The following is a 15,450-nucleotide window of genomic DNA, read 5'->3' as shown; positions in this document are numbered from 1 at the left end:
GATAAGTGTTCCGGTCATGGTGGAGGGCTGGTGATGTTGGGGTTTGGTTAAAATAGATGGTTGCTGTTTAAAATAGATGGTTGCTGTTTAAGGTAGGGCTTACAGTTGTTAAGCGGCTTCACTTCAACACTACAGCTAAGTCAATGCCTAGTCTGGGATACTGAGGGAAACCCTTATTGATAGATTTTTAGGTCCAGTTCATGTACTCTGGATGACAACCCTTATATAACACCCCTCTCTTAGAATCCCCCTGACCCCACCGAGCCAAGAAGTAGGTCTGTTTTGCAAATTTAAAAGGTTTATTTGAGAAAAATAACAATATATATCTATCACACTTTTATCATAAATTAATATTGGATATCACACTTAAAATATGACCGTGATCAACAATGGATAATGTTCTACTGGTAAACTGATTTGGTTACTTAGAAGTAGTATAGAGGATGAGGTAGCTGAAATGCTTTATGGTTTCAAGGAAATGCAAGGTGGAACAAATGCAGTACAGAAATTAAACTGATATGGTTTCACAAGAGATAATATGTTCACTTTTCCCCTGGTGGTAATTCACCCCCCCCCCCCTATATGCAATGCAATGCAATGCAAGGAGATGGAAGTAACACACACAGTCTTCAGGAATACAATCAAATACAATACGGAATTCGGTTCCCCCCCAGCAAGCTTAGACAACCGGTATGCTTTTTAAAACACGGGCAAGAGTGCTTTGTAATGTGGTGGCAAGGAAGTGAAAAATGCTAAAATTGCTTTTAATTCCCTATAGGAGGTTCAGGGTGAGTGGTAGACACTTTAAATCAGTTCAGGTCAGCCCTAACAATGGTTCAGGGATGGTTATTAGGTTGCAAACGAATTTTCAGGCAAAAGCGGCTATCTTTTTACAGATGACGAAATCAGGCCAAATCGCAGTAAATTTTGCGAGTGCGTAAATCGCGATTACGGCAAAAGTATAAGGATCAAGTCGGTTGTAGGTTCGTTGGAAAGCCGAGAATCTCAGCTTTAAAATGAAAGTTGAATTTCGTTCCTAGCCCAAACGGTTCAAGAGATACGGATGATTTAATAAAGGTAGATTTTCGGATTTAAAGTAAAACTCAATGACAGGTGACAGCTTGCAGCTTTAGAATGACAGATGACAGTTCTCAGTTTTAAAGACGACAGAATGACACGATTCTAGGAGGCAGTTCTAATAAGTTAAAATAGCTTGAATTAGATTATTTTAACTAAGAGATTGGTTCTGCACAGTTCTGCTAGGTACTCACAATATAAATTTGAAATAGGCCTCGTCACGGATCTGGTCAACACGTTCAGCGGCGGTTCTCTCTGCTCGGCAGGTCAATCAGGCACCGGTCCTGCTCACAGCAATCTGGATCTCTGGTTCTGCTCACAGCGGTCTGGGTCTGGTCTGCGGTTCCGGCAAAAGTCCTTGGCAAAGAATTCAAACAGCTCGCCCGGCTGTTGAATAGTTTGGTTAGGTTTGCTGGATTCTGAAGGCCTGCTGAGAATACTTTTGCTTGCAGTGGGCCTTCTAGGTTCAAAGTTCTGTAGTCTATGGGTCCCTGGTTCTGGTCTCTGTCTGGATGGGATGTCGGTCGTCAAAATGCTCTGCAGAAATGGAAAATGAATGTCTCTACCTGTCCCAGTAGTCTCTTATTATGTGTTTTGGAAGTGGGTGTGTGCGTGGCATAACTGAGCCTGCCCCTCTCTACTTGTCATTGGCCCAATTCTTCCCTCTCCCATGATTGGGGGAAGGAAATGGATTGTCATCATGATGAGGTCTGTTTATGGGTCAGAGGATCCTCCCCTGGTCAATTTGCCCACAAATCTATATTTGATTCAAATACATATTTCCCAGATACACAATTTGTTGAAATGACATGTACACATGATATATTACTAAAGATAGTCCCTGTCCCGACTCTGGCGTTTCTAGGAGCTTGCATTCAAAATGGCAACTTATTTTCGATTTTAGTGGGTTTTGCAACATTGGTTTTTCTTCAAAAATTATACATAGGTACATTTCCCTTCCACATATATCCCAGTAACTTTCCATGTCTCTAGCTTAAATACAGTGTCTACAATATTCATAATTAGCTGGGTTTTGCCCCAGAACATGGTACAAATCGGCGTTTGGACTCAAATCGTGAGGGCATTTTCCATACTAAGACTCTCAAAGTTGTACATTCCTGTCATTTGGTTACAATAAGTTATCACTGTTTCTATAAAATATATAATTTGTCACAATTCAACTCCCCAAAGTGTTTGGGTCCGCCTCCAGAAGTCTGGGTGGGTCAGTGATCACATGTCTCTCCTTGCTGGCAGAGGGCTGTTGACAGGAAACACTCAAAATTAACATACCCATTCAACTGAAAGGGGCTATTGTCTCTCTCCTTCAGGCTGAAGGGGAAACCCCCTCCCTCTCACTCAGAAGGGCCATGTGATATCCTGCCTCCTGTTGTGAGTCTCTGGGGTGTTAAGAGTTCTGAGCCTCTTGGCCTCAGGGAACAGCAGGTGGCTAAGATTTTCAATTGACCAACAAGCTTTGAAGTCCCTGCCCCTCTTGCAACTCCTAAATACTGTTTCCGTTTCAGAGTTTAGACTGCTAGCGCCGCCTTGGGGAATTTGTCGGTACTGCATCCATTTTTGAGTTGTCTTGAATTTGACAGGAGATTTTTGCTATTATTTTGATAGGCATCCTTACATTAGAGTGGTGATGTGGAACCCCCCACAAGAAGGTTGTATCTTTGGAGTGGTCTTATGCCAACTGCGCAGTTCTCCTGGATTCTGGCGTGAATGTGGGTGGCGACAGCTCATCCCCACATCCAACCAGTCTATTGATTTAGTTTGTTCTGGGATAGAATAATGGGCGGCTCCAGCTCATCCCCACATCTACCCAGTCTAAGGATTCAACATGGGTCAAAACCCTTGACAAAGTAAGGCGATGTCTAAAAGTATAAGGGGTTCGGTATGTGTTTAAAGAAAGGGATAGGGGATGGCTGGCAATGTTGGTGTAGGATAGGGGTTAGGGTAAACCTCAGGGTAGGGTGGAGTAAGCATTAGGGTAAGAGTTGTGGTCAGTGTTAATGCTAAGGTTAGGATTAGAGCTAGGGTTTGAATTGGGATAAGAGCTATGACATTTATGGAGAGCTGGTCCTGGGGTTGGAGTTGGGGTCACTATGAGGTGTTTTGGATCAAGTTGCATGCAATTAAAAGGCTTTAGTGCGCTGAAGGTTTAGTGTTAGGGAAAGCCTAAGTGTTCAGGGTAGAATAGGGGTGTTGGTTAGTGTAAGGGTTAGGAACTGAGGTTAGGTGATGGAGGGCTGGTGATTGCCAGGTTTTATTAGGGGGTTGGGTCGTTGTTCAGGTTTCAGCCTTCTCCTTTTGTGTATTTAAAAATAGCTTTTTAAAAACCTCATCACTGGAAACATGTTCACACTTTGCAGTGCTTGTATTGGATTAATATTAAGAAATTGCTTTTTTGATTACTTCTTTTTCACATGGCTACAATTTCCTGGTGACATTTTCACATGAACCATTTGTTCAAGTAGCCATTTGGTTGTCTGTTAAGGTAGGGGTATTCACATTGAGGTTAGACTTGAAGTATAGAAAACCTCTCTCCTTGGTCCGAACAAAGGTGGACATCTTATGTATGCAACCTCAAAAGCTTTGGGTTTTGCTTTTACAAGCAGTTAATTATATGATAAGCTTATAAAAATAAGGTAATGCACGTTATGCTGTATTTAGGAAGGAAATTGAAAAGTCCACAAACTATTTGAAATAAATACCTAAAAAAGAACATTGTTACACAAAGTATAGTACTTCTCTGAATAAGATATTTCACAAGGGATGCAGGATACATGTCGGGTTATGTCATTCCAAGCCTCTAGGTTCCCTCTCAATCCTGTTCCCAAGCACAGCAACAATGGTGGATGGCAATCGCAACCAGCATTGGCAAAGCAATCGGTTTTGGCTGTCAAATGTCAGGTGCAGCCTCAAATACCCTATACAATTCATGCCATGGCCAAAGGACAACAAAAGTGTTACAACCATTGCAAGTAATAAGTCTTTAAATTTCTTAACACAAAACGGACACACTTCAAAATAGAGCACAGCTGTCTGAATTCTATGAAGCCTGGACATCTTGGATTATTTACATTAAGTTGACACCATAGGCAGCTAAAGCCCACACACACAATGTTTACTTTCAGCAAATCACACTGCCAGAAACATGCAAAGTTGGAATAATGACTCATCACCAGGGGTGTACCAAATAGCAGATTTAAGTATTCAGCCGAATACTGAATAGTTGGACAAGTATTCGGCCGGAGCCTGATACAGAGACGAATAGTCGCCTTTTTAATAAAGTTATGTAGATAAGAAAAACACTTTGTAAATTATAAACACTTTTAAATATGTAGATCCATTCTTTAATGCATTTTTGTTATGTTTGTATAAACCCTGAAAGGAATACATTATTGGAAAATAAACTGTTAACTACCAGTTTGTATTTTTGTCCATTCATAGGTGTCACTTGTTGGGCAGGGTCTAAGTGAGTCCGGCCCAAAAGTGTAGCATGTATGTATGTATGTATGCAATCACTGTGAGGGGAGACTGAGTTGTCTGTACTTGTAATTATAAATGTTCCTTTTGGGTATGCCCATCTTCAGCCATTTGGCTCCAGCAAGGCACTGAAACACAAAGGAAGTGATTAGATCAACTAGCAGCCTGCCACCTGCTGAAGTGCTACTGAATACAAACCTTTGGGATGCTAAAGCCATATTTTCTATCTGTGGTACTAAGTGGGGATGAGGCATGTGAAAAATGTCTTTTCATTAATAGGTAGTATTTTTCTTTCTTTTTTGAGTGCGGTATGTATGTGGTGTTTTGGGGCATGGTGAAAGACATCAGGCAAAAATATATAGGGAATGCTGAGTCCTCTATGGTTCACAGCTGAGCCTGTAGGGAATGGGTAGTGCTGATTTTCAGATCTTGAAATGTGCACGTTTATTTTACTTGTTTCACTTGTACCTCCAAGGTCCAATGTTTCTTAATTGTAAATGTGTATTCTTTTTTTTTTATTTGTTTATTTTGCGCCAGAGCCCACAGGCATCAGGGCGCAGCATATATAACACATACTGGTACAATTAACTTACAATTAAATAAACAGTAATCTCCTTGTATTGTACAAATGCCCCTCCATTTTTAACTCTCCAATGTTGGTAGGAATAGTTCTGCTACCACAGACTGGGGCATTTTGGTTTGGTCAGCTTTACTCAATTTAAGGGGACTCCTTTTGGCAACATGAGAAAGCTGGGCAGGAATTGTAACCTATATTTTGATATTATAAGCACATCTTTGCCGCAGGCACGCTTCCCACTAAGCCGTCTTACTTGTTTTAGAACCTTAGCCTGCAGGGCTGTTTTACTCCGGGTCTGGAATTTACTGGGATCTCTGCAACAGCATATATTAATCCACTTAATTATATTATTTGGATTCGGAATTGTTGGGATTGGAAACTGTAACTTTCAGATTTCTTACACAGATCATCCATAAATCAATAAGTGCCTAAAAAAGATTTCCAATAGTGACTTCATGAACTATTGTTCCAGCGCAATAGTTTCCAACTGCAAAATACAGGCAAGACCAGAGATGCATCGAAACTATTGAGAGAGTTGTTTCAGCTCACCCCTCCCCAGCAAACCACCAGATGAGTCTGTAAAGCACATGAACAGCAGCGACTGTTCTCACTTTCACACCTCCACTCTGCCTTTACACAATCAAAGTGGCAGCAGCATTTGTTTAATGATCCTTTTAAAGGATAAGAAACAACATATAGAGACAAGGGGTAGTTTAACGATGCAAGGGTCCAACCCCAACAGACGTGGCAGACACTAAGACTCAAGAACCATTGTTTCTCTGTTTCCTCCCTCTAATCTAGGACTGTACCTTATCAGTTATTTTAACAAATATGAACTGAATCAACCTGTTCCTATAGAAATAGATTCAATTTTATTATACAAAAGAAAAAATAGTTGAATACATCTTAATAAAAACCACATAAAAGATCATTATCACATTTCATCACAACTACATTATACAATAAAAACACTTAATACAATTAGTAAACATTACAACAATTACAAAATTACATCTGCAGCTCTGAGAACTGGGAACCTATTGACACGGGTCTAAAGTGCACAATTAAAAAAATGCATAGGTTGGTTGAAAAACTACTAGGGGTGCCACTCTTAGTGATGGACTCCTAATAATTTCCTATTTAAACATAGCTTGGTGAATCATTTTGAAAAAAAGGTTCTAGGACAACTCAATTTGCGTTTAGAAACACTACTCTTCAGTGCAGTGTTAGTAAACCCAACATTTATGCACGTGTTTAAATGGAATCAGAAGCTGACACGGTCTTCTGATTACATCTGTCCAAATTATAAAGGAGGAAACAAAGATCAGCAGTTAATATCAATCCTACTTAAATACTGCTATCAGCCTATAGGGTTATATAAATTAACAGTCAATCGGCTTACCGTATGCTGTCAACAATCAATGCTTAATACGGACTGGTGTGCTTGTCTTCATAGTAGACACAATTCTCTGAGGAACAATACAAACAGTGTGAGAGAGGAATATTCACATGGATGGATCACCTGCCTGGTCTCCTTCATGTCAAAGTCAAAGCTGCACATAAAGTGCGTTCGATCAGAATTTAGAAGTTTGAGAACACACTAGTATGTAAGGCTGTTTGTGTTCTTTATGAATTGCCTAAACAGTCAAGATGCCTGCGAACGTCCACTTTAGCACTAGTAAACCCAGATTGTAGGTCGCTGGACCTAAATAAAGTCTCAAATCAGACTACTGGAACTTAACAATAACCTAGTCGCGCGTATTTAAAGTAATGCATGTCCACAATCACGTTGTGCTAAGTTTTCACAGTTTGGGCATTCCATTTTCAATTGGGCATCTACCTAGGTCCCTCTGATAGGACCCTCTTTAGTAAAGCTCTAAAACACATATTTAATTACTATCTCACCTCATCTGTGTGGATGTCTAGAATTATTGATCTGGTTCGTGTTCATTACTCAGCGACTTATGCTTGCGCCTCCTGGAAATGGCCTGTTCCGTGCACTCTGAGATCGGGTGCGGTCACTATCTGGAATAAACAACCATTGGATTTGTATCATTGACTGTGCTCATAAACATTCAGAAATGGTGTGCCTCACTGTGGTGTTAGAAAAACTACAGCTCGCCTTATAAAGTGTCCGTTTTGCTTACCGATCTAAATGAGAGGGTGTTCATCTGCGACAAGTCTTGCTCACGTCAATTCTACCGCGTCTCTTGGGCATTGTTGTGCGTCTTCCTGCATTCCACAGATTTCACAATTTCCCTACCAAAGTAACCATAATGTGTTTGTTACAAATTGCCATAGAGCACCACCTGGGTTAAAACGACTTTATGCCGTGCTCTAACCAATCCGTCTATCCCCGAAGCACAAAAGGATGTTTACACTCCATTATACTGCTCTTTGAACGGTCCCTCGTTCTAAGTCGCCAGTCAGCTGACTCCTGTCATGTGACACGAGTGAACGTCTAATTTAAAGGCAGAGCAACCTAACAGTGGGTACGCGTCGTATGTCACGTGGGTATACTTTTAAACTGCTATCACCTGTAACCTGACTTTCATTGCGTCCATATATCGAAAGAAACAAGTAAGGTTATATTCTTTATATTTTACCACAGTGAAGCCCTCATTCGTCAAGTTTTATTATTAATAAGCCTAAGTACTCATGAGGACCCGCTGTAAACACAGATTAGTCACTTGAACTCGCACGTTGTCCACACATTAACCCGTCAAACGTTGCCACTCTACATAATGAATTGGTAAGAAAGATATGCCATTGTTCTTTGTGAAAGAATTTTTTAGTCAATACCTCTCCATTTTGTGATTTAATTTCATTTGTAGTAGTACTGTCCATTTCAAAGTATTGCTGCCCTGTTCCATTATAAGAAAATGGTTGACTAAAGGTGCTTTTAAAGGATAAACGTGACATACCTACATGATTCCAGGCATGCAGTAAAAGCAGTACTTCATGTATTTTTGAGAGGAAACTATTAGGTTGAACCCGAATATCACATTTTCAGCCGGAATTCAGCCAAATCCTTACTTGAAGCTGGGTTTTGGTACACCCCAACTCATCAGAAAGTTGTATGCATTCATACACATTTGCCAAGTAACACCTAAAAGCCAAAACCTGAAAATATGTATTGGAGTATTTATAACTGGGAGGTGTCCCAAACTGGGGGTTTGGTGTGGAATTACAACTGCAGTTAAGTATGGCTTGTTTCCTTCCAGTTCTGCCAGGACCCTACACCCACAACTTTCATCGGTGGGATCCATGATGGCTCAAGAATAATTAGCAATGTTACAAGTGATTAACTCTCAAGGTATGCAGGTTCAATCCCATCTGTCGCCAGTGGTACTCCAATGTAGATAAACTGAAGATTGGTGGCCCAGTCACATTCCGTTGTGCCTTCTATGCCAGTTTGGGTAGTATAGCCCACATCACAAACACGCCAACTAGTGCACTAATCTAGTGCTGCTGGCAAATAAATTGACTTTTCAATTTAAAGACGAAGAACTACTGTGGCTGTTAGCAAAGATCCTCTCTCCCTTGTAATGGCGTCCCTCCATTCCTTGTCCTTGAAGGGACCTCCCTCCTTCAGGAAGTTAACAAAATGTGCATGACAGTCTTTGGGCTCGATCTAATAGTCCCATGATCCACCTTCTTTCCTGACTGTACAAAGAAGCTCACATAGCCACAGAATAAATTATTAAAATGAATATTCTGATAATCGAGAAATCTTAAGCTCAAGTGAGGAAAATTAGCAAAAGGAAAGCCTGCCTACTGCGCCGACTACTTCATATGTTCTTCTATGGGTCTAGCATCAACAATTCAATATGGTGACCAACAGTGAGTAGAACAGTGGATTGCAATTTGTATTATTTTTTTTTTTTGCCGAGCCCTTCTCTGGCAAGAGTTAAATGTAAAGTTGCTGGTGCACCATCTAATGCAAGAACTGCTTACATTTTCTATTAAAGCGATCAACCCTATCTTTTAAAGAGGTAGGTCCCTTCTAAGCGGTCCTATCCCACAGTTTGAAGGCCACTGGCCAAGAATGTCGGAACGTACACAGCCATTGTACCTATAAAAAGGATAATATGAGTTGCGCTTTCTTCTTACTAAGCTTTCTTCCTTGCTTTTAGGGGAAAACCGTGTCGGGATCTTGTCGGAAATTTGGGACCATTTCTTTACTGAGATTCTACCGACCCTTCAAGCCATTTTCTATCCAGTCCAAGTAAGTCAAATTATGTACAGTACTTGGAAGCTAAGGTTGGGTTGAGGGGTTAAACTGCACAAGTTTCTTTTGGCGTAGCTGTCACCAGAAACTATCTACCTGACAGAATGTAGCGAGATTTGAAATATACAGAACATGCTTCAAACAAGTGGGGTGGGGCTGGTTTACCTTTACATGCATCTGTTTGGACAACAGACAGAATAACAATTTGCTGGAACGTCAGCACCATGGCACTTTGCGTGCCCAGGTCACGGGGGCATGTTCTACATCCAAACTGGATTTTGGTATGTTTGGTTGGGAAGACTAATAAAAGGACAATTCTGGAATGTTTAGAATTTAAGTCATTACAAAAAGCTGACAGGCTTCATTCCAATATAATTTACAACAGGGATCGGAAATGTCGGGCTCCCCAGATTGTTCATACTTTGACTTCCATAATCCCTCACCACTGACTATGCTTACTTGTGCTGATGGGAGTTGTAGTCCGGAACATCTGGCAAGACAAAAGGTTGCAGACCCCTTGGGTTACATGCTCTCCATCCCTCAAACTCTGATCCCCCTCCCCCCCACTTAAAAAAATATGTTCACCCCAAATAGGCTTGCACTCTTCTTTTTTTCTTTCTCTCTACCTCTGCACATCTTTCTCTTCCCCCCCCCCCTGTCTCCCACATCACTCTCCCCCTCTAGTAGTGGACACTGCCCGAAGGCTACTGGCCCGTGTTGCATAGATTTAATGCAACAAAACACTTGAAATTCAGTGGATGTGGGCAGTCCTCAGCGCTAAATCTGCAACTTAACTGTGCATTAATTATGGTTTTTTCATTGGATTTCAAGGGTTTTGTTATATCATAGGTTTTTCACAGCCCACTAGCCAGGTCCTCTGGCTGTGTCACTGTACATGTTGGCGCAGTTTGTTTCTTTTGGACCCTCTAAGGCCGTGGCCACTATACATGTCTTTCTGGCCCACTAACCAGGGCCTTTTGCCCTGCCCAGTGGGAATGGCCTTTGGCTGTACCCATTGTATATCTTAAAACACTACTGGGCCACTAACCATGGCCTACGACTGTGGCCACACCACTAGGTTTCTTTTGCCCTTTGACCGTGTCCACGTTCCATATTGCACCCCTTGACATGTTGCCCCATATAGGTTTTCTTGGGGTCCACTCGCCATGGCCTTTGCCCACGGCCTTGCCCAGTTTCCATATTGCACCATTCGGTTCCTTAAAGTAACCCAGTACCCATATCCTTTGGCCACACCCATTACCCCCACCTCACTATAGCTGTAAAATCCCTCCTTTTTTTTGTGGTATTAACTTTTTTTCTAAACTTTTTCCATAACCGTGGTTATATTTGCAATGTACTACAAACAACCCTGGTTATCTGTGAATGCACGCAAATAACCCTGGTTATTTTCGTGTGACTCGCTCTCATTCCTGATCGCATTTTCTACTATAGCCCAGTTTATCCCCAGTATAACCCCGGTTATGCAAAAACCTTTGCGCTCTCAACTTGGTCCCAAGCCACCCCCGACTACCCAATTTCTCATGTGTTCCTCTTTCCCCCTCCCCACCTCTAGCCTCATACCATGTCATCCCTTTACCTCCTCCAAACGTCATTTCTTTCCACTTTTCATTTTCAGCTAACCCCGGTTATACCAGTTATAACCCCGGTTATTTCTTGCATCAAACAACAAAAGAAATTACGGCTTTTTCGGTTCTAAAAGGCCTCGCTGATGCATTGTTGGACACATATATCGCCATAAATTTGGGAGAAGGGGGCACCCCCTTCTCTGTCAAATATTTTAACTACTCAAAGGAATAACACCAGACCCTCGCAGAAATCAAGTCCATGCTTTGGGCCCAATGAGGGGGTGAGGAAGAAGCAGAGACGTTGAGAGCGTGGAGGCCCTTAGTAGCTTCATTGTCCGGGCCTGCCCAGACTTGCCTAGAAGACGATGGCGCATCAAGGGAAGCAGAGGAAGGGGTGTCGGCGGATAGAGTGGTAGAAGGCGGTGATGTGGGGTAAGCTCGGGATAGGGGAGGGGGGTAACGGGGAGGCGGTGGGCACATTGTGAAACTGTATATGATACTTGAAATGTGTAGGTGGTGTTCACTGTCTGGTTCTTTTTGGTTGTTTGTTGAAATTAATAAAAATTGCTTTAAAAAAATGCTTTGGCCCCTAGTTGTTTCGTACCTGGTCCAATTCCGTCCAGCGGTTTTTGCTGTGCCCTGCGCAGACATTTTGGCTTTTTCTCAATGGGGAAATGAATGGGAGTAGGCCGAAAACATTTTCTTTCTTCCTTAATAACTTATTAATTTCCAAACTAATCTTTCCAATGATTTCCAGTCTGGGTGAGCCGGTAACTAAACGTTTTGTTTGTAAAATATCAGCCAAATCCGTCATGCAAATCAAAAGTAATTAGCAATTCAATTTTTGGGTTTCCTACGGAACTTGATACTCACTACTGTACTGTTAATATGGATGCATTCCATCCATCTGTCATTGGATGGCCCCATTTACTGTGTCCAATTCCATCCCTATTGCCAGGGGTGGACTGGGAAAGAAAAGAGGCCCTGGAAATAATGTTCAGAGTGGCCCCTTATTACACATTTTCAGGAAACCCAACCCTTTACCTATAGGAACTTTTGGAAATACCACACAAAAGAGGCCCAGGGTGCAGAGGCCTACCGGGAACTCTCCTGAGTTCCCTATAGGCCAGTCCACCCCAGCCTATTGCATTCTAGTGTATGTACCAGCTGACTTGCCCGACACCACGTGAAAGCGCCCAATAGTTGGATTGCTCAGACTACCTTGTGTACAGGACTATATCTCACTCAAATAATGCTCCTCTTATTCTGCCTACTTACATGGAGGACAGCTCCTGCTTCCAAAGACTGGCCCCCTACTATGGTCCAGCCCGTCTGTGGAGGACAAAGGCATGAGCGAGGCAGGAGAAGGACGTTCTTTCTCCATCCTTCCACAATCCATGCCTACTCCGCTAGTCAGAAACTGGCCTGAGGCCATCGCCTCATTTCACTGAGGCCACCGCACGCACTGTGCGGTACCAATGAACTCTGGTCCCAAACTGACCGGCGCCAGATTGCAACATGCCACCTTGCTTGTGGTGAAAAGCTCTGTTGACCTGCTGGCTTCAATTGTGTTGACCTGAAAAAATGCGACCTGTACCGGCTCACCTGGCTTTTTCCACCCTATATCCAGTAATGAAAAGTTAGGACGTGGCATTTAACATTCTCCAACACTCTCATAGCCTGCAACTCGCCTAATGGTTCAGGCATTTTTCTATGCCTTTAACCAATTATATTAGCAACATTATTGGCAATTAAAGTTCATTTGCATTTTAGCACAGCTGTTAATGGCCACATTTAACTGGGATACATTAATAATTAACGTATGGATGGCTTGCTTAAGGGGGTGTCTTTGTCGTGCTTCCCTGCATATCGTTTGGTGAAAGTGAGCAAATAAAGGGTGGGAACTAATAAATCTGTCCGGTTTCCTCTTGTAAAAGGGTGTGCGGTTTACTAATATTCTCAGCAAGGGAATAAACATGTCAGCAAACTGGTCCAAAGGGGACCACGCAGCCAAGCCCGCCTTGTGCCCTAGAGAGACGCACACTGCAGTTACGCAACATGTAGCCACTGATATGAGGGAAAGTGTGTCAACATTTTCCGTTCTCAGTGCCATTGCAACAACCCATTTCCCATCATGCGTTTCTTTTTTTAAAGCATGTAAACGTGAAAGAAATGGCACGCCGTGCAAATGCTATAACCTGTTTGATCAAATAAAAACTATGATAAAATAAAACATTTGATAAAATAATAACATTCAGTCCACGGCCAGCGACCCGTTATGTCATAACTTGAACGTTGCATTGGCGCAGTGTAGAATGGACGGTCTATGACGTCATAGCCAGTCATGGGGGTTTTGAGTAAACCATGTGGGCTGGTCAAATGCTCCACAGCGGAATCAAGCGTGCAAAAGGTTAGAGTGCACGCCTCCTCCTTCAGTTGGCAAACGGAATGTAAATAGGCATGCAACAGACCCAACCCAGCCAGTGGTCAATTTATGCGAGCTTACATTATACATGTAGCAAGAATGTACAAGACAACATAGCCCACGTAGTTTGGGAGATGCGACGCAGTCCTGGATATTCCTTTGCACGCTGGGTCTTGTAGTTTTTGCTTTTTCCAATATAAGAAGGCAAAAACAACCTGGGCATGTCGCACGTGTGCAGGGCTGGATTTAGCTTTCGGAGCATGGGGGGGGCAATCATTACGGGGAACCCAGATATCACATTTCTGCAGCAAAAAAAATGAGAAGTCCTTCCAAACAATGCCCTCAGAGCAGCACTGACCCTCCCAAAAAGAGATCCCATCCTCTCTGCCAGAAGAAATGCCCATTGGCTTCCTATCAAGGATCGAATTCCCTTCAGAACCCGCACACTAACACACACATGTCTGGAACACACTGCCCCTAAATACTTATCAAATAAAATCATCAAATCTAAAACTAACAGACCAACCAGAGCCTCCCACTCTCGCCGTCGTCTATCCATACCCAGAATCAAACCCAAATATCCTGCAGCCGCAGCTTGGTGGTGGCGGCTAAATATTGGAATGCCCTACCATCTCACTTAAGAGCTGAAACCTCCAAAGCTTCAAAACTTGGCTCTTCTCTCACGATGCATAACCTCCCCCTAGCCTTTTTTCAGTTTAGTCAATGCAACAGATTTATGTAATGGATTGCAAGCAATTGCAAATGTACCTGTACTAACATTGTTACTGCTCTAAGTTAAACTTAACTGCCTTCTGTAACCAGTGCCTCGAGGCATTTGAGCTTATTCAACCGCTATATTACCTGTATTAACATCAATTCTTCTCCAAGTTAAACCTAACTGCGCTTTCTGTAACCAGCGCCTAGAGGCCTTTCGGTTTTGGTGCGCTCTACAAATGACTAAATAAATAAATAAATGCCTTAATCAACTGAGCCAATTTCATAGCACTAGAACCTGTAAACAGCAGGCTACACACAGGCTGACACAACCACATGCAGTGCTGTCTTACTGGGATTGGAATCGTTCCTGCTTTGCTCTTTTACCAGCTTAACATAGTGATTATCAGAGCCCAGTCCTTCAGGGGCGTGGCCTGGAGCTCATGGCGAGTGGAAGCTGAGTCGCCGTGCTCCGGCCGAGGCGCCGTTTCCAGATCCTTTTGCCTACTTAAAATCGCACCTGGGATAAAAAGAATCGGTTCCGAGGAGAGGGGAACCGAGCCCGGACACGCTGCAGGGGTCTTCCCCTGGATCCGGGCCCCCGAGCCCAAGGATTCGGCCCGATAACGGGCCCCCCCCCCTGGCGGGACCCAAGATGGCGGCCATCTTACGAAACTAATGTCGCAGGAGAACTTGCAGCCAAACCGACCTATTAACCTTTGCTGCGACTGCATCGGGGGTGAGGAGCCTCTACCTCTATCCGGCCCTGCTGAGCTGAACTAACCAGACCCCCTGGCCGGGGAAACCAAACCGGGGCTCAGACCCTCACCACCGAGCACGGCCCCGGCCATCGACAACAGACGACGGTGGCGGTGGGGAAAGCGCCGGGCATGAGCGCGAACGACCTGACAAATACCCCACTGTACACCCTCTTGAAAACTTGAGCCTCGACCACCCTGCTTCCGACAAATAACCCCGGCGCCTGTCTCCACACGATCGAGTGACGCCAAAATGGCGTCCAGGAACAAGACAAAGGCAAGCACCATGGACTCCTACGTGTCCGCTAAAGCGAAGACTCCCCTGCAGCCAAGCGCTTCCACTCCTGAATCCCCCCGAGCACAACCAACAGGTTCCCCAGAAAACCAAGCACAAGTTCTGGAGGCGATTGAGTCATTGCGTGCGTTCATAGACATGAGAATTGGGGAGTTCAAATCTGAGCTGCAGCTGGTGCGCCAGGACGCCCGCAACTTGACGGAAAGGTTGACCTCCGCCGAATCCACCATTAAAGAGACGTCGGGAGACACAAAGGAGCTGAAGGCCAAGGTGACGGACCTAGAACGGAAGGTAC

At 43.4% G+C, this 15,450-nt stretch overlaps 1 protein-coding gene across 4 annotated transcripts in view; it reads left to right on the top strand.

Annotated features, from left to right (window-relative positions):
- PRR5L (proline rich 5 like) overlaps positions 1–15,450 on the top strand; it is a 344,445-nt gene that overhangs the window by 253,062 nt on the left and 75,933 nt on the right. For all 4 annotated transcript variants that reach the window (XM_069623352.1, XM_069623350.1, XM_069623353.1 and 1 more), the window contains one exon: positions 9,283–9,374. In XM_069623352.1, coding sequence (XP_069479453.1) covers positions 9,283–9,374 — 92 coding nt within the window. The remainder of the gene's footprint in view (positions 1–9,282; positions 9,375–15,450) is intronic.

The sequence above is a fragment of the Ambystoma mexicanum genome, chromosome 11 (genome assembly GCF_040938575.1).
Source record: "Ambystoma mexicanum isolate Mex_15411 chromosome 11, UKY_AmexF1_1, whole genome shotgun sequence".
NCBI lineage: Eukaryota > Metazoa > Chordata > Amphibia > Caudata > Ambystomatidae > Ambystoma > Ambystoma mexicanum.
Note: the sequence above shows the minus strand (reverse complement) of the source record. Positions and strands in the feature narration are given on the sequence as shown.